The 26,576-nt window shown below is 47.7% G+C and overlaps 1 protein-coding gene and 1 pseudogene across 1 annotated transcript; one reads left to right on the plus strand and one right to left on the minus strand.

Moving 5' to 3' along the window:
• Nucleotides 1–2,431: 2,431 nt before the first annotated feature.
• On the plus strand, nucleotides 2,432–4,507 carry LOC123066632 (uncharacterized; annotated as a pseudogene).
• Nucleotides 4,508–12,060: 7,553 nt separating this feature from the next.
• Nucleotides 12,061–16,884, minus strand: LOC123072498 (uncharacterized). The gene is made up of 8 exons (XM_044496059.1): nucleotides 15,541–16,884; nucleotides 14,128–14,426; nucleotides 13,945–14,011; nucleotides 13,410–13,456; nucleotides 13,140–13,227; nucleotides 12,732–12,865; nucleotides 12,548–12,646; nucleotides 12,061–12,391 (listed from the first exon to the last, which is right to left on the minus strand). The coding sequence occupies exons 1-8, from the start codon at nucleotides 16,790–16,792 to the stop codon at nucleotides 12,311–12,313; spliced, it is 2,067 nt and encodes a 688-aa protein (XP_044351994.1). The 5' UTR covers nucleotides 16,793–16,884; the 3' UTR covers nucleotides 12,061–12,310.
• Nucleotides 16,885–26,576: the final 9,692 nt, after the last annotated feature.

The following is a 26,576-nucleotide window of genomic DNA, read 5'->3' on the forward strand; positions in this document are numbered from 1 at the left end:
CCACGTCCCTGATATGCAGGATCACCTACAGGCTACACCCCCTGCTCGCTAAAATGCTAGCATGGTGGACTGCCCATTAGGGCACCGCGCTCGCCCTTTCGCCCAAATGGAAGCTTCTAAAAACCAGTGATCAAAACCCTCCTGCATGGCTGCTTACCTGCGGCTCGACCCACATCTAGTGTGGGCGTTGCTAAAAAAAAACTAATGTGGGCAATCACTATTGTACCGCTAGGCAAAGAGCAACACTAGCATTGGTGTTGGGACTTCCTATCCTAACAACATCAAAATTGCCACCTTTTGGCATACGAAAAATCGCGAAATGGCCGACCGATTTCTTGGGTACTATATGTAGTGGGTGGGAGCGGGAACTGTAGCAATCCAACTGTGCAGCGGCTTGGGTACTGTAGCACCCATTGTTTTTGTTTTTTAGTTTAAAAATCAATGAAGAATATACTTCAAAAGTGTAAAAAAATTGGATTTTTTTGAATAATTCCTAAACACGTTTTTACATTGCGAGAATATTTTGAAACCTGACCATATATTGTTAAAAGTTAAATCATACGAAAACACAAACATTTCTTTCAAATTATTAATATTTTTGAAATACTTGAAGATTTTTTCAAAGTTCCTGAATATTTTTGAAAATAAGAACATTTTTTGAAACTCTTGAACAATTTTCAAATTTCCTGAATTTTTTTCGAAAATGAGAACATTTTTTGAATTTGTGAAGAATTTTTTAAAACAGGAACACTTCATTTAATGTCTGAATACTTTTGAAAGCGATATTTTTATTAGTTTTGTAATTAGTGGACATTTTTTAAAAACATGAACATCACTTAGTTTTTTTCAAACATTTTCGAATTCCAAACAATTTTTAAATTTTGAAACTTTTTTTGAAAAGGGAACTTAAGAAACAAAGAAATTGGTAAGAGAAGTAGCGAGAAAATGAAAAAAAAGGAATAAAATCAGGACCTGGACCGAGATCTGTAGAAATCTATGAAGGTTTGAACAATGATCTTTAGAAAATTTTATAAACTGTGTCAGCCTAGATAGGCCCCTTCTAGGCCAGCTCTGTGCAGCAGGTCGACAGTTTGCTGCACATAGCGGCAAATAGGATTTGTCGGTTGTTCTCATAAAAAAAATCAAAACAATGCTTAATGTGATGAAACTTCTTATTTGTTGTGAGGTAGTTATTTTTTGAAATATATTTAAGTTTTTTTTAGCGAAAATGATTATACTATATGTGACAATAGTTCTTTCCTCACACCTCACGCTAAACTTATTCCACGATCTGTTGGCACAAGATTTCCCGTACGTTCCTTGGACATGTCCGGTTTAATCTCAGAGGGCAATAATCAAGGATAGATGGCCAACGTCGCGAGTTAGCGAATTTCTTATTGTAAAAAAAAATAAGCTGATAAGATTTTAAAAATTTATTGAGCCGATATGTGTGGTTCGTTCTATCTCTACAAAATGCTTAACTTGATTGTGATTATCTAGGATAAAATGAATAAAGGGTGTAAAGTACTGTTTGCCATTTGTTCCAAGATGTGCAACCAAAGACCAAAGGAAGCTAGGAAGGAATTGATGAATTTGGGCCTAGAAAAGAGTTGATACAACTTATAATGGTGATGTCAGGGAGATGCAATGTTAAAACTAAAATATGTAGTTGAAAAGTACTGGTATGTAGGATGGCAGCATTTTAAATGAACTAGTCATGTACAACACCATGAAAAATAAACTGAAATAACTTTGATCAACCAACAGTTCTTTTTCCAGTGAACAATGTTATTACCCTAAACAAAGTGAACAATCTATAACACTACGACTTTTGGATTGGAGCCCATGCGTGCCCGACCAATTTTTTTGCATTGACCCAGGGCATCAGCAACCGCTTGGAAGGTAGCCAAATATTTGGCACTCCCGGGCCGACCCAGCCATTCAGTTCACTTTTGCTTGGAATTTTACGCCAGCAGTTGGCAGGGCGTGGGCAAGCGGAAGCTCCGCCGGTTATTTGGCACGCCCATGCATTGGCAGGGCAAACTTGGGCAGAATCCAAATAGGCCCTACAATTCAGTAACAAGGAAGAGGGGCATCTCTTTATACATGAGAATGTTAGTGGTTCACTATGTTGGCATAAACATTTTTCAATACTCTTGAAGCATTGCTCTCCTTCTTCTGCTTGTATGAACATCTTATATTTTGATATGAAGGGAGTACTATAATTTTTATTTTACGCTCATACCCTGTACTAGATTACAGCACATGGATTGCCGACAGGGTAGTTTCTTTTTAGAAGTCTTTTTTTTTGGCAGGGAATGTTTTTGCTTTTTGAGATATCACCTCGCCAACTTATTATAAAAGTAGACGACTCAAGCCCAATAGATGGCAGGCCCAGCCCATCCCGGACCATCAACAGGCCTCCTAAGCCTCTAACCCTAGCATTTACCGGGCACTACCAGCCAACCCCCCACTCCGCTGCAGACGCGGCGGCGAGGAATGGCTTCGTCGGAGAAGCGCCGGGCGAGCACCTCGCCGTCGGCCACCGCCCTCGCTCCCACCACAAACCCCGCCTCTTCGTCGCCGTACTTCCTGCCGGAGTTGATCCCGTTGGTCGCGAGCCGGCTGACGACCCTCGAGGACTTCTTCGCCCTCCGCGCCGCCTGCCGCGCCTACCGGGATCTCCTCCCGCCGTCGCCGGCCAACCTCGCCTCCCAGGGTCCGCTCCTTCTCTTCCCCCGCATGGCCTCTGCATCGGGGGCCCTCTTTCACGTCCCCCTCCGCCGCATCCTCCGCTTCCGCCTCCCCTGCACAGACCTCCGCTCCACCGAATTCCACTCCTTCGGCTGCCGTGTTGCCATCCAGGACCGCCGCCGCGAGCTCCGCATCCGGCACCTCCTCACAGGCGAGCGAGCCCGCCTGCCTGATCCCCCGGAACCGTGCTACTCTGAAGAAGTCGTCTTTTCTGCCGACCTCGTCGTCACCTGCAGGCAATGGGGCCGGGTCCTCTACTACTGCCACATTGGGGACGCTCGCTGGCGAGCAGCGCCGTGCGATGAAGGCCACCAGCTTTACAATATGATGTTCGTCAAGGGCACCCTCTATGTGCTGATTTACCCGCATTACCGCCTTGCTGTCGTCGAGCTTGACAAGAATTCAGTGGTATTGTCGTTTCTTGGAGATAAATTGAGTGTGCCAGAAGTTAACATTTTTCCAGGTCCAATGCTCTGGCTAGCAGAGTGTCGTGGTGAGTTATTGCTCATTGTCGAGGTGCAGTTCCTTCCATGTGTGTACCATGTTTTCTATCTGCAATCCGGGGAGGGGAAGTGGGCGAGGACTACTAGCCTTGGTGGTTGCAGCTTGTTCTTTAATTTGGATAAGTTTGCCGGTTGCCTTGGTCCAGATCATCCGGCAGTTCGGAGGGAGGGACTGCTTGTACTTCACTGGGTGCTCCGGGAAGTGGAGCGAGTATTCTTTGGCTGATGGGTCTTATCATGAATTCGTTATCGACCACCCAGGGCGAACTGAGGATTATGGATCTCTGGTTTGGGTCCTTCCAAGCATTTGCTGATGCCGTATCCAGAAGTTCTCAAGGTACATTTGCTCCCTAGTGACTAGTTACAGTAATTTAGTTTGACATTTTCTGTTTGTCGATCAAAATATTCAAATGACTGTTTAGCAGCAAATCCAGAAGGACGGGTATACCTGCTCCCCTTGCAATGCTTTGGTGTCTGGTCTCTTATCTATCTATCCAGAAAAAAGTCTAGTGTGTGTCATTATAAGGTGGGGTGTTCTTGAAGTGTTCGACAGGCCTGAAAGCAATGGCATGTGCAGAGGTGGATGTTTGGGCTAGTGAGTACTAGTAGCGCTAGACCCAGACTGTATTAAGGACCCAAACCATGGAGCTTACATTAAGATTATAACAGAAGTGACTGATGGTACGAATGATTTCTAGAGATGGTTTTTATTCGTGAAGGAAGGTCGTGAGTCCAATGCCAATGCCATTGTTTAGCGAAGTCAGTCGCTGTCTTGGAACCGCTCATGCCAAGTGGTGTCTATAACAGTATGTTTGGAGCACCATTTGTTACTGTGCATGTGCATGGATTACCCTGTCCTGTTAAGATGAGGATTTATGTTTGTGGGTTTTGAGTTTTAAGTGGGCAGGGGAGATGTTTAGTTTCGGCTAGAGTTATAGCGTTGTTTTGGGACTCGTCGTTAAGTCAGGAATAATGCTTGCTTCAGTAATATGTATCCTGCTAAACCTAATGCTGCTATTTCCACAGTGCTCACATGTGTTGTCTTCTTGGTCTGCATTGCAGGAGAGAAATCAAGCTGCGAAGCAAACTGCGCTTCAGGTTGATCGAAGTTGGCTATTGGGCGCAACATTATTGTGGTGGCAACATAAATCTTGGACAAGGGATTATAGGGGCCGTTCTAGTGTGCTTTGTGCATGTGGTCTGTAACATGATGAAGAAAAAGAGAATTGTGTTATTTTTGTTGTGCTTCACTCAGCTGGGCTAGTACTAGTGTCTCTTGGTTTGCTGCAGACGTTTTTGCTTAAGTGAACAACTTGTCGGCGTTCTGGAAACGGGGTACCCAGACTTGCCTGCCTGCGGCCTGCAGCGTGGCTCAAGGAGTGGTCCAGTACGGCCCATCTTCATTGACACATGCTCAAGACCCTCGCGAGGGGTCAAGGCTTGCGGGACGGACAACAGGAAGCTCCCTCAGGCGCAGCCTCGTCAGGCTGGCTCGCGAGGAGGCGGAGAGTTCAGGCGGGGCACCTCACGAGGTGCCCGTGACGCAAGCCTTGACGACCGGAGCCAGGCGGGCGCCGGCCTGCGCAGTGTCCTTGTTTCCTCTTTGGTGCAAAGGGGGTAAGTGCAGGCAAGGGTATCAAGCAAAGGCAACCATTTCGGTGCAACAAGACCAAGACTAGCAGGATGGAAGTCATCGTGAAGTCCAAGTCGGTGTCATCATCAGAGTCTTTGGCAGGCGAGGACCAACTTTAGTCAGGATAAGTGTACTAGATGTTTCCCTTCAAAATGGTCAATTGTTTGCGCCCTTCTCGCTCAATATTTAGGAAAAGTACCTTGCTCTATAAATAGGACTAGCCACCCTCAAGGCAGGGGGATTGGAGGGCGACCGGTCGAACCTTAGCCAGAACCACCAACATAAGAACATCCCTCACGAGTTGTTCTTCCCTTGTATTGTTCATCATCAGCCCCTGATGCAATACACCACATCACAAACTAACTAGAGTAGGGTATTACACCACAATGATGGCCCGAACTAGTATAAACCTTGTGTCCCTTATGTTGTTCTTTGTGTAGCCTAGATCCTTGCGAGGCGACGAGACGTGAGCTGGTAGGGGGAGTGATTTCCGTGCGCACCCCAGAGTTCGAACCTTAAGGGTCTGCCGGAACCCGAAATCCGACATTTGGCGCGCCAGGTAGGGGTGCGCCGGAATCCGCCTTCCGTCGTCTTGTGTTTCGCCGTCCGTCGCATCCATGTCTGACGCTCGTCGAGCCCGCGCCGAGCGCCGGGCTGCTCTCGCCACCCGCGTCGCCCAGACGACGCTCGTCGGCGGATGCCCCCGTCGTTCCCCGTCGCCTGCCGTCAACGCCGCCACTGGCCCGACGGGGAACGAGCAGCAGGCGTCGTCCCTGCATCCTTCGATGCGGCGAGAAGGCCGCACCCCCACTGACTCCAGCCGGTTCGTCGTCCCACGCCCATCGCGCTCCTGCGGACGCGCACGCCGTGCTGCTCCTGGCGCGAGAGCTATTGCACTACCGTCCCGTCGACGACATCTACGACGAGTGGCTCGTCCGCATCACCGAGCTCGTCAGCGCCGCTGGGGGCTCCCCTGCACCACCCCTCTCGCTGCACCGCCCCCCGCCCTGCGCGGGCAACGCAGCTCCAGAGGCGCCTCAGCCGCCTCCCCTCCAAGAAGGCGCCCTGGCCCCAAGGCGCGCGGCCCCTGGACGGGTCCCGCTCCGTCCAGCGCCCGCGCAGCAAGAGAAGAGCTTCCAAGAGATCCCTCGTCCTCAAGAAGCTGCCCGTGTGCTCCCCGCACCGGCACGTCATGACCGCGCTCCTGCTCCAGCGTGCTAAGACCCCGCGCTGCTCCTGGCGGTAGCGCGCAGAGACTTCCAAGATCAAGCCCTTCGTCACCAAAGGCGTCCAGTGGCCACTGCGGGCTGCCGTGCCTTCACCGCCGAGCTGCGCGGCGTAGCTTGGCCGGGCAAGTTCAAGCCAGATCTGCCTCCGCGCTACGACGGCACGGCGGACCCTGCGGAGTTCCTCATCAAAGCCGCCAACGGGGATGATAAGGTCATGGAGAACTGGTTTCCCATGATGCTCAAGGATGGTGCCCGCACCTGGCTCCTAAACCTGGCTCCTGGCACGGTTTCCTCCTGGGACGAGATGCGCACTCGCTTCATCACCAACTTCCAAGGCACTCGCGACCGGCCCCCGGCCATGAGCGACCTGCGCCGCATCAAGCAGCAGCCAGGAGAGACCCTGCAAAAGTACATCCAGCGCTTCAACAACGCTCACCTCAAGATCCCCAGGGTGACTGAAGAGGCCATCATCTCAGCCTTCTTCGACGGCGTGCGTGACATCAAGATGAAAAAGGAGCTAGCAATCCATGAAGACTTGTGCACATCCCTGGAGCTGTTCAACTTGGCGACCAAGTGCGCCAGGGCTGAGGAAGGGCACCTTTCCCTCCTCGAGCTTCCGGCTGCCGATCCAGAAGAGAAGAAGCCCAAGGTCAAGGACGTGAAATGCAAGGGGGCTGCTGTGCTTGCAGCAGAGCCGGACACCAAGCGAGGCAGGGACCAGCCTGAGTCATCCAAGGGCAGCCGATACTGTGTGTACCATGACCTTCACACCCACAACACCAACGAATGCCAAGAGCTCAGGGCCGTGCGAGATATGTGCCGGCCGACGCCCAGAGCGCAACGATCGGGGCTATGGCCGAGGAGGAGGAAGAGGTGGAGGACGATGGTAAGACTGTGGCCCTCGCCAAGGGTGGCGTGACCGACCTCGCGAGGACCGCTGGCAGGACCAGCCTCGCGAGGGAGGCTGGAGGGATCAGCCTTGTGAGGATCGCCCTCAAGGCAACGCATGCCTCCCTCCTCTGCCACCTCAGCCAAGGAGGAATGAAGACCATCATCAGGACGAAAGAGGCTGGGGGCTTCCAAGAGCCGCGCGCAATCGCTTGCATCTTGGGCAGCGCTCAGGCCCCAGCCTCTCAACGCATCTTCAAGCAGTTTGCTCGCGAGGTGAGTGCAGTCCTCCCCAAACTTGAGGCCACGCGCCCTCTCAGGTGGTCAGCGTGTGCTATCACGTTCAGCTCAGCGGATCAGCTCAAGTGCGCAGCCACGACCGGAGTCCTCCCGATGCTTTACTCCCCAATCATCAGCAATGTGCAAGTCACCAGGACCCTCATTGATGGCGGAGCAGGACTCAACGTCCTGTCCATCGAGACATTCAATAATCTCCAAGTGCCATACAATCAGCTTCAGCCAACCAAGCCTTTCTCAGGAGTCACTGATGGTTCCACCGTTCTGATAGGGCAAGTTCTCCTTGCTATCACCTTTAGGCAGCGCGACAACTACCGCACCGAGCTCATTGACTTCGACGTCGCCCACATTTGCCTGCCATACAATGCCATCCTTGGGTACCCAGCCCTGGCCAAGTTCATGACAGTGACTCATCACGGCTACAATGTCCTCAAGATGCCAGGAAGCGGTGGAGTCATCACAGTGCCTTGCGAGGAGAGGGATGCAGTGTGCTCCCTTGGGCGTGCTTTCCAAGCCGCAGCAATCGAAGACCCAGAGCACAGGAGCGAAAGACTTCCCGAGGCAGTCCCTAACAAGAAGAAGGCATCACCAGGTCCGAACCCTCGGGAGGCAGGCCCTTCAGGATCCGCGCCCGTTCAAGGGGCGCATCCTTCTGTCACATAGGAAGGCGCGCCCGGCGCCCTCCTCGGGCAAGGCTCGGGGGCTCTCTCCTGGAGGGCCATCGACTTTGCCAAGATCACAAGGGAGGCGCTCGGGCACCACTTGGAGGCGTGCTTCAAAGCGCGCTTTCCTCGGGAAGGAACAAGGCAAGGAGGGCCAAACCCTCAGGAGTTCATCTACGAGATCATTCAGGAGCTGCAGGAGTCAAGAGTCATGAGTGGCAGCCGCCGCTTACCCGCCGTAGCTCCCCATCCAGGCGAGGATGGTGGGCTGCGCGTTTGCATCGACGTACCAGGGCTCAACCGAGCCGCATCTCAAGAGCGCCTCTGGCCTTCACGCGTGGGGCGTTGTGAGGGTCCACCCCACAACTATGTTCGCATGCCTTTTGGCCTGCCGAACGCGGCGGCCGCACGTTAATGTCTTATGAGGAGCATGCTGGAGGCTCAGGAGGTCAGGCATTCCACAGTCCTGACAAAGATGGAGATGGTCCTCGAGGAGCCGCCAGCGCCTCCGGAGCCTCCCGAGGCTCCTGAGCCTGGGGGCTCGTGAGGGCCAGCTTCTGCAGTGCGTGTCGTCAGCTACTTCAGCATCCCTTCATCCCCAACATCATCAGGTGACATCTTTCGAGTTTTATTTTCAGCTGGGAGCGCCCCCAGGGCTGCATCATTCCCAGGCTGTGTGGGTCTGTCCCTGCGACATGTAGCCCTTTTGTTTATGCCTTTAAGTTACTTTGTTGGGGGGCGCCCCTCGGGCTGCATTATCCCCAAGCCACTCGGGCCTGACCCAGCGGCGTTTGCCTTTTTCTACATCTATCTAAATGGATTTGCTCCTTCATGCTTAATGTGCTTGACTTAATCGCCCGCTCGATTGACACCAACTTATGGAGCTGCTCCCTAGTAGCACGACGCTTGCGCATGGGTCCGTCCCTGCAACGTCGACAAACCTGAGTGGCTGAGCTCTGGCCACGGCAACCCCGCAAGGCGCCACCTCACCAGGCCCTCAGTGCCCTCGTCACCCCTCCAGAGCAACCAGTAGCTGGCTGGCAATTGTAACGGCAACACTCGTTTTCCTTGTGATGAGTTCGTAGGATATCTTTAAGGAGCAACATTGGGCGAGGCCTTCGCGGTGTCTCTTTCCCTCTCGACCGCGCGAACCGCTTGCACGTTAAAGGGGGGGGGCGCCTAAGCATCGCGACTCACGGGCTCTTACTGGCTCTCCAGCCCTCACCTTCTGGCCTTGTCCACGACATCGCGACCTGGCATACCAGCGATGGCTGAGCTCGCTCGAGGGCTGGGACCCGAGGACGTAGAGCATGAAGGGGAGTAAGGGAAAGGGGGAAGAGGCTCGCGAGGACCTCACCAGGCAACTCCTCAGCTGCCGACGCGCGGGCCGGCGTCGCGCCAAGGAGTGGCTTCAGACTTTTGAGATAAGTCATCCTCCGGAGCCACTAGCTATCGCAACACCAACCTTGCACCTAATGCAGCCCCATACTGGCAACGTTGCGCTCCTTTCTCACCGAACGATGGCTGCTTGGGTGCTAAAGGGGACCTCCTGAGCATCGCGACTCAGGGGCTCTTACTGGACCTCGGGCCGCTCACCTCCTGGCCTTGACCACGACATCGCGACCTGGCATACCAGCGACGGCTGAAGCTTGCCTGGGGACCGGGACCTGTCGGCGCAGAGCATCAAGTCCTCGCGAGGTTCGAAAGGAGGAACTAAGCTAAGACGGGACGAGCATCTCACACCAATTCATAATAAGGATACATATTCACAAAGGTCATGGCTAGCGCCTTACATACCCCCGTGGGGTGGTACTTCCGTTCCTCGCAGGGATAAAAGACGTGAATCCTAAGGAGTCCTAACTACAGGAACCACGACGACAGACGCCATCATCAACAATGGGCCATCAAGTGTCGGCGCCAACTCCATCCAGATCAATGGTGCCGACGACCTGATGCAGCTGCCACGCTTCGGGCACGGCGCGAGCTCGGGGGCTCGTAGCTATCGTCACTCGTCGCCCGGGTCAGGAAGAGTCCGGAAGAGTCGCTGGACCCTCCGACGCGCCCGCTGCCACCAGAGGAGCTGCTGGAAGGGCGGGTGACAAGCCTGTTCCTCGCCGCTCCAGAGCTCCGGCCACTGCCTCTGGGGCAGCACTCCAGCCGGCGTCCTTCTTCGTCAAAGACCTTGAAGAGCATCAGGGAGGCGCCATCGTAATCCAGGTGGATCACGAGGGCCCCCTCCGATCGGCAGACTCGGGCGATCTCGCCCAGCCCCGGGTCACGTAGACCTTGCCCGGAGCAACGACCTCGACCTCCGCTTCGGTCGCAGGGGTACTGCAGTCGGCATGCTGCAGCCAGAGCTCAAGAGCCCCCCTTGGAGGGATCTCGAAGGCGAAGGAGGGAGGGAGGCGAATCCAAGATCGGGGAGGCATGGCGGCGTGAAGCACAAGCTCGCGAGAGGAGTCCTCGGCGTGAACTCTAGGGGAAACGACGCGCACTGCCGTGATCCGACGGCTCTGGCGACGTCGCTCGGCGCCTTCTTCTCCAGGACCCTCGATCCGGGCGTACAAGGGCAGCGGAAACCCAGCCGGCGGCCGCTCAAACCAGGGCCTCGACACCTCCTGCCAAGCACCCCCGTCTCCACGGCAGAGGACGGGCCGTTTCTTCGGCGGAAGCGGGACAGGACCCTCTCGGGGGGTCTTTCCCTTCTCTTCCGCAAAGAACCAGCGAATTGGCGCCATTGGCGTAAGGTGGAGCAAAGGCGAGGAAGAAGAAGGAGAGTAGCAGGAAGGGATGGACTGGAAAGGCTCGCGTCGTCCGTACATATAGCCGGAGGAGGCCAACCGTCGGCCTCCACGATCACAGGTAATCATGACCCGTTTTGCACGCAGGGACTTGTCAAGTCGTGCGGTTACCGAGGCGTTGTGGGGAAGCGGGGGCGCCCACATCCAATCAACCGCCACGCGGCGCCCAAGGCCGCAGGGTGTTGGGGCCCGCGGCGCTTCGCACTTGCCCCTTCGCTTCTCTGCTAAGCCAAGTCCGGGCGCGCCTTGGGCCCGGGGGCTACTGTCCGCGTTTTGGGAACGGGGGTACCCAGACTTGTCTGCCTGCGGCCTGCAGCGTGGCTCAAGGAGTGGCCCAGTATGGCCCATCTTCATCGACACATGCTCAAGACCCTCGCGAGGGGCCAAGCCTCGCGGGGCGGACGACAGGAAGCTTCCTGAGGCGCAACCTCGTCAGGCTGGCTCGCGAGGAGGCGGAGAGTTCAAGGCGGGGCACCTCACGAGGTGCCCGTGACGCAAGCCATGACGACCAGAGCCAGGCGGGCGCCAGGCGGGCGCCGGCCTGCGCAGTGTCCTTGTTTCCTTTTTGGTGCAAAAGGGGCAAGCGCAGGCAAGGGTATCAAGCAAAGGCAACCATTTCGATGCAACAACACCAAGACCAGCAGAACGGCAGGATGGAAGTCATCGTGGAGCCCAAGTCGGCGTCATCATCAGAGCCTTTGGCAGGCGAGGACCAACTTTAGTCAGGATAAGTGTACTAGATGTTCCCCTTCGAAATGGCCAATTGTTGGCGCCTTTCCCGCTCAATATTTGGGAAGAGTACCTTGCTCTATAAATAGGACTAGCCGCCCTCAAGGCAGGGGGATTGGAGGGTGACCGGTCAAACCTTAGCTAGAACCACCAACACAAGAACATCCCTCGCGAGGTTGTTCTTCCCTTGTATTGTTAATCATCAGCCCCTGAGGCAATCCACCAGACCACAAACTAGAGTAGGGTATTACACCACAATGGTGGCCCGAACTAGTATAAACCTTGTGTCCCTTATGTTGTTCTTCGTGTAGCCTAGATCCTTGCGAGGCGACGAGACGTGAGCCGGTACGGGGAGTGATTTCCGTGCGCACCCCAGATTTCAAACCTTAAGGGTCTGCCGGAACCCGAAATCCGACATCTGTGTCTATGAAGTGTACTTGGTTATGTTGTACATTAGTCTATTAGTGACTAAAGCACACAAATGTAAAAACCAAAATCTGCAGTTCAAAAAGTACTGGCATATAGGAGGTAAAATGCCATTAGAATTTAGAAGTGCTAATACTCTTTGAAGAAAATGGGCTGCAATATTCTTCACTCTTAATAATGCAATACCAGGGTGTATATACCCCGAATATGTTCATTCAGGGCAAAGGCTGCCCTTAGTAATGGAGCTATATCTCGCTCTCTTCCAGTGTCCTTTATGGAATTACACACTTCTAAACATCAGATATTTACATGTACATTTACATTCCATCATACATACAATGCACATAGGCAATAAGAATTGTCGAAGAGCACAAGAAGCACATGTTCTTTAATTCTGCTTTTGGTTTGGATACTCCCTTGGTCCAAATATTGTTGACCCAACCCTCACATTTGTGCTGCCCAGCTCTATCTGAACAAAGAAAGCGAAACAGGAAATATCAAATTTGCTCCGAGGATTAATGGAGGTCCAAGAATTGTATCACGTTTGTACCAAAACTCTGGTTTTGATTGCATGTTCCCACAGGCCAAAACCCCAGATAAACATGAAAGATTAATGTTTTCTTACCGCTTGCTCAAAGTCACCGGACATTCCCATGGATAGTTCAAACTGTTCTGTCGGTATCCCGAGGGCCTTGCAAACCTCAAGCTTACAGTTTACCAGTGCCTGTATTCAGATCAAACGAAACAGCAGCTTGTGGAAGTGTCAACACAGAAAGATTATTCATGATGATGTCATAATAGAAAGCCACCTTAAAATTTTCCGGTGTTGACGAGTAATCTTTCATCCCTATTGTCATCAGTCCTGACAATATTAAGTTTGGGCAAGCTAGTTTCACATGCTTAGCAAGCTCCACGCATTTAGAAGGATCAATACCAGATTTTGCTGAATCATAACCAAAGTGTTACATCAGTGAATTCATCATAACATAATCATAGTGGAAGGATAGCAATATACAACAGCATGGCAGCGACTTGAATCAGGAGAAAAGTTTGAATATATCTTATGGCATGGCTTTTGAAATAATGGAACATTACGATATTTTATTTAAAGATTGTAGTGTAAATGCAAGTAACAACTGACTACTTGAAACACCTGGGAAGATATATCCTAAAACCAATATTAATTTACTGGATCAGTTTAAGATCTCTGTACTCACATTCTTCTCCACTAGTGTTTACTTGCACCATAACTTTTAAAGGCTCCCTGCCCAAGCTAACGACAGCACGATCCAGATGATTGGCAATCTGAAAGCATGACGGCGTTATGTAATATAATCAAGGGGAGCAGATAAGGATGAACAAATATGCTGTAATCAGTATTCTCCTCCTCCTGTGCAGACATGTCACATATAAATTCATACTAGCTCTATGCGGTTCAGATGCATTCAACTGTTAAGCATAACATATGTCTGTTGCTGCTTGCTTACCTTTTCATTACCTACACCCTCAACCATGTCAAGATTTGGAACGGCAGCTGCAAAACGGCAGAAACAGGTAATTAAAGTCTAAGCAGTATAGCGGCTGTGACGGTTAGTTGGTTAGAAAATTAGAATCATAAAACCTAAGGACACGTGTGTACTTACAGTTGTGTATGGGGGTTGAGTTTCAAAATAAAAGTTATTTATAATTGTGTTGTAGCCTAATAAGTATGACAATCTATATGCTTGAAGCCCCAATGGTGCAGACTGATAAAACATTGTTACGGTTTACGAGAGGCTCAGAGGCAGAGTTGAAATGCTTAGATATTCATAAATCAGTTTCTTATGTCGTTGAGTACAAGGTTTGTATCACTAACTAGTTATCTAACTTTGCTGTTCCCCTACTCTGATAGCATAAAAAAGAATCATCTATGTGAGATGTGAGATGTGGTGTTATGGCAAAGAAGAACAATCCTTCCACAACCATTTTGTCAAATCCTCCGTGCAAACGGACGCGGCACGCCATGGGAAATCTTGACCGTACCTAGTAGCGATTTCACCTTGTTGCTCTGCAAGTGCCCGACGAAATGCCACCGGATGTCCTCCGGAAGCTGCACGACAGGAGAACACAACAGAATCGCAATCAGCCAGCAAACAGAAGGGGATCCAGCCACCCAATCCAGTCCAATCCAAGCCAATCCGGACTTCCGGAGGAGGTCGGCCTCACCTGCGGCGCCTTGGTGACGAACTCCTGGACGTAGTTCTCGCCGAAGGAGCGGTGGCCGGCGTCGTAGAGCTGCCGCAGCAGCGACACCGGCTTGGTCTTCCCGATCGCCACCACCCGCACCGCCTCCGCCGCCCGCCCGGACCGCTCCGCCGCGCGCCCCGCACGCGCCAGCACCGCCCGCATCGCCGCCGCCACCGGCGCCGCCGCGCCCTCCGCCGCCGCCGCCGCTGCCATCCTCCTCTCCCCTCCCTTCTCCGGCGTCCGCTCGTTTTTCCTGGTGCTGGTGGTTGCCTCGCTCCCTCCCACACAAAAGCAAAAGCTTAGCCGAAGCGAGTGACGGGCCGAATGGGCCAGGCCGTAAAGAACACCTTTTTTCAGTGGTTTCTTTTTCCTTTTGTTTTTGTTTCTTTCTTGGTTCAATGTTTCTATAGTTTATTCCTTTTCTCTTTATTGGTTTTCACTGTTTTCCTAGTTATTTTCATTTGTTTTTGCATTGTTTTTCGGTTTTATTTTTCATTTTCTTTTTTTCTTTAATTTGTTTTCTTTCCTTTTTCTATTTTAATTTTGGGGTTTTCTTTGATTCTTTCGGTTTTTATTCTACATTTTTTTGTATATGTCAACAACATTTTCCTAATACCTGTTTAACTTTTTCCAATACAAATTTAACATTTTTGTAATACATAGTAAACTTTTTTCTATACGCATATTTACCATCTTTCAATGGTTAATTAACATTTTTCAAATACAATATTAACATTTTGTTGAATGCATGTTCAACATTTTTCTATACACACTTTTGAAATTTGTTGAAATGCTTGATTAATATTTCTCAAATACAAGATCAACATTTTCTAATACACTATGCACATTTTTATATTTTTCAAATGCTTGATTAACATTTTCTAGATGCAATATTAACAGTTTTTTAAACAGCGTCAACATTTTTTATAAACACATTTATCATTTTTCAATTGCCTTATTAACATTTTTCAAATACTCATTCAAATTCTTTCAAATGCTTGATTAACATTTATATATACATGATGAAAAAACTTCATCATTTTTTAATACATGATCAACGTTTTTTCTATACAAATTTAATATTTTTAAATACTTGCTCAACATTTTTTAAATGCTTGATTAACTTTTTATATACATGATCAAATTTGTTTCATCTTTTTTTAATACATGGTCAATATTTTTTCTATACCAATGTGCAAAAAAAAAAAAAAATTCAGGACTCAAAAGGACCTATTTTAGAGCACTTATTTTTACTCCCTCCGCCCCGATAGCTTGAAAAATGATCTTATATTGTGAGACGGAGGGAGTGGTTTTTTTGGCACACACTTCAATGAACCTCTTCAACAACAAGACCATCGATTTTCGGAAGCTAAATCATGCCACACTGCTCACCGGCAATCTTGGTCTCGGACATGCCGGCCGGGCTCTCGCACGGGCCATCACGATTGAGCGCCGCTGCACTTTCCGCTTCCGCGCGACCCCGAAGAACCGCCACCCGATCTACAACAAGCTCGCACATCGGGCGCACAACGCGGGCGGGATCCCGCCGCTCCCTCGTCATCTTCACGGCCGCCTGCTCCAGCTTCTCCAGCCTGCGCTTGATCGTCCTCAGAGCCAGCTCGGTGCGCGCGCCGTCCTCGAGCGCCTCCCGCATCGGTCCCAACCTGTCGCCGTACATCTCCCGGAGAACCTCCCGGCACTCACGCCCGGGGTAGAGCTCCTCGAACGTGCGCGGCCGCATGCGGTGGCACGGCGACGACGGCTTGACCTCTTCCGGCGATTTCTTCTCTGGCTTTGGCTTGAGCTCTTCTAGTGCTTTCTTGGTGCGTCTCATGGTGACCACGAGCTTGGTGTACGCGGTCTCGAACTCCCACGCCTCCCTAAACTTGGAGAACTTGTCGCCGCTCTTGGGGGCGTCGACGGTTGTTGGGGAGGCGCGTCGGTTGGTCGTCTTGCGCTCGTCGACGCGGGGTTTCTTCTTGCCAGCCGCGTCGGTGGCAGGGATCGCGGCGGCGGGGGCCTTGCGCTTTGGTGCCGGAGCCGGAGCAGGGCGCTCTTCTGGCGGCTCCTTCTTGGGGAGAGGGCGTCGCCTCAGAAAGTCACGTCCCGTGGGAAGGTACGCCATGAAACCGCGGAGGAGATCGCCGTGCGCCGGCCCGAAAATCCTCCGGGCCTTGTCGTAGATCTGATTGGCGTCGAGCTTGACCTCCGCCCCGACGTGGAAGAGCAGCGCGAGGACCCTGTCGTAGAGCCCGGCGTCCGCCCGCTTCACCCGCTCGAGGAACCGCATGGCCTCGGCGCAGTCCGCGTCGACGGGGTGGGGGTGGCGGCGCTCCCTCTTGGGCCGCTTGGGCGGACGATCCTCCTCGCGGATGACGGGCTCGTCGGCTCCGTGCTGGAAGGGGCGGCGCAAGAAGGCGCGGAGGCTTTGCGAAAGGTCGGGATGGCCGTCGAGGAACGCGAACAGCCTGGCCAGGACGGCCCGGGAGTCGGCGGCGACCTCGCCCCGGTAGAAGCGGCCGAGGAGGCCGAGGAACTCGTCGTAGACGGCCAGATCGGACGCGAAGATTTCTTTGACCTGCCCCACGAAGTGCAGGGCGTCGTTCACCTCGGGCCTCGGAAAACTGCCCGGCAGTTGCGCCATGGCGGTGGGCCGGTGGCTCGTCTCGGCCGGCCGGCGGCGCTGGTTGTCTACTTTCTAGCGCGGATCGGACGTGTTCCCAACCAGCGTAGCAACATAATGGTTTGGAGTCCAAGTCCTACACTTCGAACACGAAGTATATAGCCACGTACGAACCTAGCAACGTGATGGTTTGGAATCCAAGTCCTATACGGCCACATATACCTGTTCAAACACGGAAAAAGAAGCTATGTATCCCCGCCAGCCTATGAAAGAGACAAGTTAAAAGAGTCAAGCTCCAATAAAACGAAAACGCTAACTAAACGGGAGGGTTAATGCTTATATTTTTTTTCCATCAAACTAGGGAGTTTATTACTCCATCTGTATCATAATGTAAGACGTTTTTTTTGACACTTATGGGGCCGAGGGAGTACTTCAGAATCAAGCGTTACAATCTGCTCGAAGGCAGTCTACTAGGAAATCTGAACTCGCAGAGATCCAACTATCAGTCTCATCTAGTGTACAAGCTAGCTTAGCACACAGATCAGCGGACAGCGTGAACATTACAAGCTCTCCCAACATGAGTAACCGAAAACGAAACAAAACTAGCTACTAATTCCTCCAAATTCTTCAAGATAGGGGCGGCAACCGATCACGTGTTGCTGCGCGAATTCCAAAGATCGGCAAGCTCCATGCTGTCTACCCCAATCATGATATGTGAAAAGCCCCGTAGCTCGGCAAAGATCACGCCTTCTCTGAAAGCAAGTAATTCAGCCGTGAAAGCATCCGAGACCCCTGGAAGGGGCTTGCTCCAAGCTCCCAGAAAAGCGAGATGAGACCGAGCGACCCCGCCCGCCCCACCCCTTGGAACATGCATAGCTAGCGCACCATCAGTATTGATGGTCACCCAGCCCGGCTCTGGCGGCCTCCAACACTAGCCCGGCAAGCCCCTTCTCCCTTTCGCCGGGAGTTCCATCCAAGATAGAGTCTCATGGACCCACTTTATTGCCTGCACAGCATTGTAACCCTCCTCTTCGTGTGTCCATCTGTTTCGGGAGGACCAAATCGAGTGCATGATGGTGATTATCTTGCATCTATCATCATCAGAGAAAATAGAGTTAGCAAGATGTATCTAGCCCATGTATCCGAGCGCAAGGTTGGTAAATGAAGATCAAAGCGGTCTCTGGCCGCTGCCCAGAAGCTCTTTGCATGTGTATAGTGAACCAAAGCATGCATCAGATCTTCATTCATAGCCCGACAAATATCACACCTGCCAATGGGCTTGATATGCCTATAGTTGAGTGTTACTGGATCTGGTAAAATATCGCGAAGTACTCTCCACCAGAACACTCGTACCTTTGCACTACAAGAAATATGTCAACTTGTGACCACCACTATTGGTCACTGAATGATCATAGTTTTCTATTTGTGACCTTTTTGTGACCAAAAATAGAAGGTCAAAAGCTGACCATCGTAAACTGACATTTTTGACCTTCTCTGTGAGAAGGTCGTAGACATTTACGATCAAAATAAGCCTACTGTTTTGTTTTGGTCACTAGCCGTCTGCCCAGGCCACGTCGGATCTGACGTGGCAATCTGAAGGTAGTAGTAGTAGTACCTTGGTGCCAACAACCTGCAAAACAACACAACCATCCACACATTAAGGACTGACTTCAGATCAGTGGGTTCATTGACACAAGGCAATAAGAAACTGTACTCACACATTGACAATCACCATCATTCCCAACAATTATCTGGGTCTCTAGTTTACTGTTTATTTCCTCTAGGTACATCAATTAATTCAGTACAAATTGTTAGTCCGCTGCTAGCTTGTGGGTACAACAGGGCTATCAATCAGCAAAGCTGTGTAGGTACACCACCGTGACTAAAATACTAATCAGAAGAGTGATTGATACTTGTGGCTGAGAGTGATCTTGCTGAGTGAATCAATGGATTCTCAACCACGTGCACACCTGAACAGCCTAAGCTTACGATGTGCAGTAAGTTAGGGTCAAGTTCCATAATACATCAATAAAGGATAAAAAATAAACTACTAGAATACATAGAAATTCCATGCAGATGAGTGATTCCATAATACAATTTCTTTTTTTTGAAGAGTTGCATATCACAATAAAAACAGATACAATATTTAATTGCCCGAGGCCAAAACAGTATAGTAAAGAACACAAAACATACAAGGCATGCATACATTATTAATTAAAAGAGAGGATTGATCAATAAGGATGAGTTAACCCATGCATTTCTTACATATGAGAGCATTAGAATACAATTAACAAATGCACTTTCACCGTCAAATCTGAAGTAATACTACCAATCATAGTTAAAATGGCTGGGGTGTAACTCTTATCTATAGGCAGGTCACATACTAGCACAAATCTTAAACGAGTTGAGTTAAGGAAAACATTAATGACTGAAACAATTCTAACAGCAAGCTGGTTAAGCAGTGCAGCCTTCCAGGTACCATTGCATACACAACTTATAATGTCACCATCAAACTTCCACATAAATGACAAGTCAAACATGCTGATGGATAACAGAATTTAGCCCATACAATGCAAAACTATTGTACACAAAACCACAGTTTGGATCTATCTAGCAAACCATTTTAAGAACAATTCACATCAAGACATGGACAGTAAAGGGAATCATTTTAGAAGGCTTGGACTGCATATACAAGTTGATCATGGAACTAACAGACATGAACAGAATAGAATAGATTCAATCATGGAACTAACAGACATGGACAGTAAAGGCAATCATTTTAGAAGGCTTGGACTGCACTAGTTACTGACTGCACATGTATATGCACAAAGAAGCTAGAGCAGCACCAAATCCACAGTAACCAGTTCATAGGCATGAAATAGAACTAGAGCATGGACCAGTAGATCAACAGGAGGAGACAGATTAGACCAAATCCACATAAACACATCCATACACATACCAGGATAACTGGATAGTGGCCAATTGGTTAGATCAGGAGCAACAGTACATATTTCCCTAAACCTAAAATTACCATAGCTTGTAAATCATGCCACTGGTTAGAGCACAACACCACAATCACAAGTCCAAGGCCACCAGATGATTAGCAGTCGCTTGACTAATCGACTATTAACTACTGGAGTAATGATTACCAAGTTATTCGCCGCATCTTGCTGTTGGCAACATCACACAACATCACACAAGAACACTGGAAGTGTGTTCTCTGCATTTGCTTAGGGTGGTGATAACCCGCAAGTATACGAGATAGTTGTAGCCTCTTTCGATAAGTAAGAGTGTCGAACCCAACGAGGAGCTAAAGGTAGAACAAATACTCTCTCAAGTCCTATCGGCCACTGATACGACTTTACGCACGCTTGACGTTCGCTTTACCTAGAACAAGTATGAAACTAGAAGTACTTTGTAGGAGTTGTAGGATAGTTTTTCAAGATAATAAAGAACACGTAAATAAAAGGTAGGGGCTGTTTATATAAAGATGCAATAAAGTAAATAAAGCGAGTGTGGGAAAGTGGTGATAGGAGTGGTGAAATTGTCCCTAAGCAATTGACTACTTTACTAGACCGATAGCAAATTTTATGTGGGAGAGGCCACTGCTAGCATGTCATCCCTGACTTGGAATTCTATGCACTTATGATTGGAACTATTAGCAAGCAGTCCGCAACTACTAACGTTCATTAAGGTAAAACCCAACCATAGCATTAAGATATATTGGTCCCCCTTCAATCCTGTATGCATCAATTTCTATGCTAGGTTGAAGCTTCTGTCACTCTAGCCCTCCAATACATAGTCCTATCAACATACAACTAACCCTATGGTGTGATCCACACGTGCGCTCATATGGTGGGCACCATAGGACAACAACATAACCACAAGCAAATTAAATCAATCATAGCAATTCATCAACCACCAATAGGACAACGAAAATCTACTCAGACATCATAGGATGGCAACACTTCATTGGATAATAATATGAAGCATAAAACACCATGTTCAAGTAGAGGGTACATCGGGTTGCGGAAGAGTGGACTACTGTAGATAGAGGGGGGAAGGTGATGGAGATGTTGGTGAAGATGACGATGGTGTTGGTGAATATCGCGGTGATGATGATGGTCCCCGGCGGTGTTCCGGCGCCCCCGGAAGCAAGGGGGAGAGATCCCCCCTTCTTCTTCTTCTTCCTTGACCTCCTCCCTAGATGGGAGAAGGGTTTCCCCTCTGGTCCTTGGCTCCCATGGCTTGGGAGGGGCGAGAGCCCCTCCGAGATTGGATCTATCTCTCTGTTTCTGCATTCTCTGTTTCTGCCCCTTCACCGTTTCCTTTATATCTGGAGATCCATAACTCCAATTGGGGTGAATCTTTCGCCCAGATTTTTCTCATAAAATTAGCTTTCTTGCTGCAAAAGTAGAGCGTCAACCGCCTTACGGGTGGCCCAAGAGAGCCTAGGGCGCACCTGGGAGGGGGGGGGGGGGGGAGGGCGCGCCCCCTGTCTCGTGGCCACCCGGACACCGTTTCACGTTGATTCTTACTCCGGAAAATCCCAAATATTCCAAAATAATTCTCCGTACGTTTTTATCCCGTTTGGATTCCGTTTGATATTGGTTTTCTGCGAAACATAAAACATGCAACAGATAGGAACTGGCACTGGGCACTGGATCAATATGTTAGTCCCAAAAATAGTATAAAAAGTTGCCAAAAGTATATGAAAGTTGAAGAATATTGGCATGGAATAATAAAAAAATATATATACAACGGAGACGTATCAGCATCCCCAAGCTTAATTCCTGCTCGTCCTCGAGTAGGTAAATGATAAAAAAATAAATAATTTTTGATGTGGAATGCTACCTAGCATAAACTTGATCATGTGTCTAATCATGGCATGAATATCAAGACATGAGTGATTCAAATCAATAGTCTATCATTTGACATAAAAACAATAATACTTCAAGCATACCAACCAAGCAATTATGTCTTATCGAAATAACATAGCCAAAGAAAGCTCATCCCTACAAAATCATATAGTCTGGCTATGCTCCATCTTCGTCACACAAAATACTCCCATAATGCACAACCCCGATGATGAGCCGAGCAATTGGTTCATAGTTTTTAACGCGCTTCAGCTTTTTCAACTCTTACGCAATACATGAGCGCAAGCCATGGACATAGCACTATGGTGGTATAGAATATGATGGTGGAGGTTTATGTGGAGAAGACAAAAAAGGAGAAAGTCTCACATTGACGCGACTAATCAACGGGCTATGGAGATGCCCATCAATTGATGTCAATGCGAGGAGTAGGGATTGCCATGCAACAGATGCACTAAGAGCTATAAGTGTATGAAAGCTCAAACTAGAAACTAAGTGGGTGTGCATCCAACTTGCTTGCTCATGAAGACCTCGGGCGTTTGGGGAAGCCCATCATCGGAATATACAAGCCAAGTTCTATAATGAAAATTCCCACTAGTATATGAAAGTGAAAGCATAGGAGACTCTCTCTATGAAAAACATGGTGCTACTCTGAAGCACAAGTGTGGTAAAAGGATAGTAATATTGCCCCTTCTCTCTTTTTCTCTCATTTTTTTCTTTTATTTTTCATTTTTTTCATTTTTTTCTTTCTTTTTGGTGGGCTTCTTTGGCCTCTTTTTTTTATTTGGGCTTCTTTGGCCTCTTTTATTTTTCATAAAGTCCGGATTCTCATCCCGACTTGTGGGGGAATCATAGTCTCCTTCATCCTTTCCTCACTGGGGCAATGCTCTAATAATGATGATCATCACACTTTTATTTACTTACAACTCAATATTACAACTCGATATCGAACAAAGATATGACTCTATATGAATGCTTCCGGCAGTGTACCGGGATGTGCAATGATCTAGCGTAGCAATGGCATCAACGGACAAGCCATGAAAACATCATGCTAGCTATCTTACGATCATGCAAAGCAATATGACAATGAATGCTCAAGTCATGTATATGACGATGATGGAAGTTGCATGGCAATATATCTCGGAATGGCTATGGAAATGCCATAATAGGTAGGTATGGTGGCTGTTTTGAGGAAGATATAATGAGGCTTATGTGTGATAGAGCGTATCATATAACGGGGTTTGGATGCACCGGCGAAGTTTGCACCGACTCTCGAGGTGAGAAAGGGCAAATGCACGGTACCGAAGAGGCTAGCAATGATGGAAAGGTAAAAGTGCGTATAATCCATGGACTCACATTAGTCATAAAGAACTCATATACTTATCGCAAAAGCCTACTTAGCCCTCGAAGCAAAGTACTACTACGCATGCCCCTAGAGGGATAGATTGGTAGGAAAAGACCATCGCTCATTCCCGACTGCCACTCATAAGGAAGACAATCAAAGAACACCTCATGCTCCAACTTCGTTACATAACGGTTCACCATACGTGCATGCTACGAGACTTGCAAACCTCAACACAAGCATTTCTCAATTTCACAATTACTCAACTAGCACAACTCTAATATCACCACCTTTATATCACAAAACTATTGCAAGGAATCAAACATATCATATTCAACGATCTACAAGTTTATGTAGGATTTTATGACTAACCATGTGAATGACCAATTGCTGTCATCTCTCTAAATTGATATAAGTGAAGCAAGAGAGTTTAATTATTTCTACAAAAGATATGCCCACGCTCTAGCAAATATAAGTGAAGCAAAAGAGCATTCTACAAATGGCGGTTTTCTATGTGAAGAGAAACAGGCAATCCAAACTTCAAATGATATAAGTGAAGCACATGAAGCATTCTATAAAGCCATACTCAAAAGATTTAAGTGAAGTGCAATGAGCATTCTATAAATCAACCAAGGACTATCTCATACCAGCATGGTGCATAAAAGAAAAAAAAAATGAAAACTAAATGCAAAAGACGCTCCAAGACTTGCACAAAATGCATAAACGAAACGAATATGAAAACATACCGATACTTGTTGAAGAAAGAGGGGATGCCTTCCGGGGCATCCCCAAGCTTAGACGCTTGAGTCTCCTTGAATATTTACTTGGGGTGCCTCGGGCATCCCCAAGCTTGAGCTCTTGCCTCTCTTCCTTTTCCTCATATCGAGACCTCCTTGTTTAGACACTTCATCCACACAAAGCAAATCACCACTCTAAGTACTATAGCAAACCAATTCATATTTTGTTTTTGCATTGTGTCTACTGTAACATAACTTTTTCATGGCTTAAATGCACTGATATAAATTGATAGATTCATCAAAACAAGCAAACTATGCATCAAAAATAGAATCTGTCAAAAACAGAACAGTCTGTAGCAATCTGAACATCCACCATACTTATGGTACCCCAAAAATTCTACAAAAATTAGGAAAAATAAAAAAGTTGTATAGAAAGACAGTGCAAAAGTAATCAGAACCAATTGACGTTCCAGATAAAAATGTAAAATCACGCACTACAGCCAAAGTTTCTGTCCTGCACCGTACAAACCAACAAGCATTGTAAACATCCTAAAGGCAAACCTTGGCACATTATTTTTATAATACAATGGAATTGTACAAGGGGATAACTATTTTTGATGAAAAGTTTCTGTAATCAAGATTCACAAAGTTTCCGTGAGCATGAACAAAGTTCAAGGAGCTCCCCCACTTCAACAATGCTTGTCTCTCTCACTTTCACTTTCCTTTTTGAAAAGTTTTTGTGTTCCCCTCTTTATTTTTTTTGTTTTTCAACTATATAAAAGCACTCAACAGAAATAAATGACTCTCTAAAACTTCTGGGTTGTCTCCCTAGCAGCACTTTCTTTAAAGCCATTAAGCTAGGCATTTAGTGCTCAAGTAACGAATCCACCCGGATCCCAAGGTATATCAAAGCCAATTTTAATTAACAATGATTTGTAATTTAGTAGTGAGCACAAAGTAAAATAAATCATGCAACAACTAAGTCTAACTCTCTTCCTATGCATTGGCATGTCATAAAAGAACAATTCATGCACACATAGTAAAGGCCAATGCATAGTATAAACAATTTCTTGCAATTCTACCGTGTTGGAAACATAAAGAGGCGGAGATGTAGTTCCTCTCTCATAATAATTGCAAGTAGGAGCAGCAAGCACATGCATATTATATCTATCAAAATCATCATGTGCAATGGTAAAAGGCAACCCATCAATATAATCCTTAGTAAGCACAAACTTCTCCGATATAGTGTAGTCGGGAGAATTCAAAAAGATAATAGGACTATCATGTGTGGGTGCAATAGCAACAATTTCATGTTTAACATAAGGAACTATAGCAAGTTAATCTCCATAAGCATAATTCATATTGGCATCTTGGACACAAACATAGCAAGCATCATCAAAAAGGGATATTTCAAACAAATTCAAGGGATCATAGCAATCATCATAGCAATCATCCTTCGGTAAGCACGAAGGGGAATTAAATAATGTATGAGTTGGAGGGTTACTCTCATTAGAAGATGGGCACGGGTAGCTAATCCGCTCTTCCTCCTTTTGTTCTTCGCTCTCCTCATCATCTTTTTCATCCAATGAGCTCACAGTTTCATCAATTTCTTCATCCATAGCTTCCTGCAAAATATTAGTCTCTTCTTGGACAGTGGAGACTTTCTTCATAAAAGCATTAATATAATAATTGTATTCATAATTTTCATAGCAATATCTAAGTACAGCAAGATTTTCAGGCCTATAACCATCATCATCAAAAGCTTCATACTTTTCAAACAAAGCTTCAATTTCATAAGTAGCCTTAAAAGAAACAAATTCTTCTATTTGTTCCACATCATAGTAATCATATATACCATTAGCATAAGAAGCTAAGGTTTCATTATCATTAAATTTGCATGAAAAGGGAAGGTGTGGAGCCTTCATCCTAGAGCAACAAGTAATATCATATCTCAAGTAGATATTCCAGGCATACCAACGCAACATAATAAATTGATCCCATAATAGTTTCCCTTTTTGTGTCGAGCGATAATCCCTAAAGTATTCACGTTGATCCAACGTGTCTCCCATTATAAAGTTGAATGGGGTTTTCTCAGGATTATCAAAGTAGTACATAATATCTTTCACATAATGAGAATCGGGGTTTTTAGGAGTTACCCTATCTACATGAGTAGCAAGTACATCTAATTTTTTTGGTATTTTGTGTTCCATATCCATAACTAAAGATAGAGAACCACTAAGAACAGAAAATAAAAATTACTTAGTGATAAAGCAAACAAGCACACACGAGAATATTCACCCCACGCTATGACTCCCCGGCAACGGCGCCAGAAAAAGGTCTTGATAACCCGCAAGTATACGGGATAGTTGTAGCCTCTTTCGATAAGTAAGAGTGTCGAACCCAATGAGGATCTAAAGGTAGAACAAATACTCTCTCAAGTCCTATCGTCCACTGATACGACTCTACGCACGCTTGATGTTCGCTTTAGCTAGAACAAGTATGAAACTAGAAGTACTTTGTAGGAGTTGTAGGATAGTTTTGCAAGATAATAAAGAACACGTAAATAAAAAGTAGGGGCTGTTTATATAAATATGCAATAAAGTAAATAAAGCGAGTGTGGGTAAGTGGTGATAGGAGTGGTGAAATTGTCCCTAAGCAATTGACTACTTTACTAGACCGATAGCAAGTTTTATGTGGGAGAGGCCACTGCTAGCATGTCATCCCTGACTTGGAATTCTATGCACTTATGATTGGAACTATTAGCAAGCAATCCGCAACTACTAACGTTCATTAAGGTAAAACCCAACCATAGCATTAAGATATATTGGTCCCCCTTCAATCCTGTATGCATC

Source organism: Triticum aestivum, chromosome 3B (genome assembly GCF_018294505.1).
Source record: "Triticum aestivum cultivar Chinese Spring chromosome 3B, IWGSC CS RefSeq v2.1, whole genome shotgun sequence".
NCBI lineage: Eukaryota > Viridiplantae > Streptophyta > Magnoliopsida > Poales > Poaceae > Triticum > Triticum aestivum.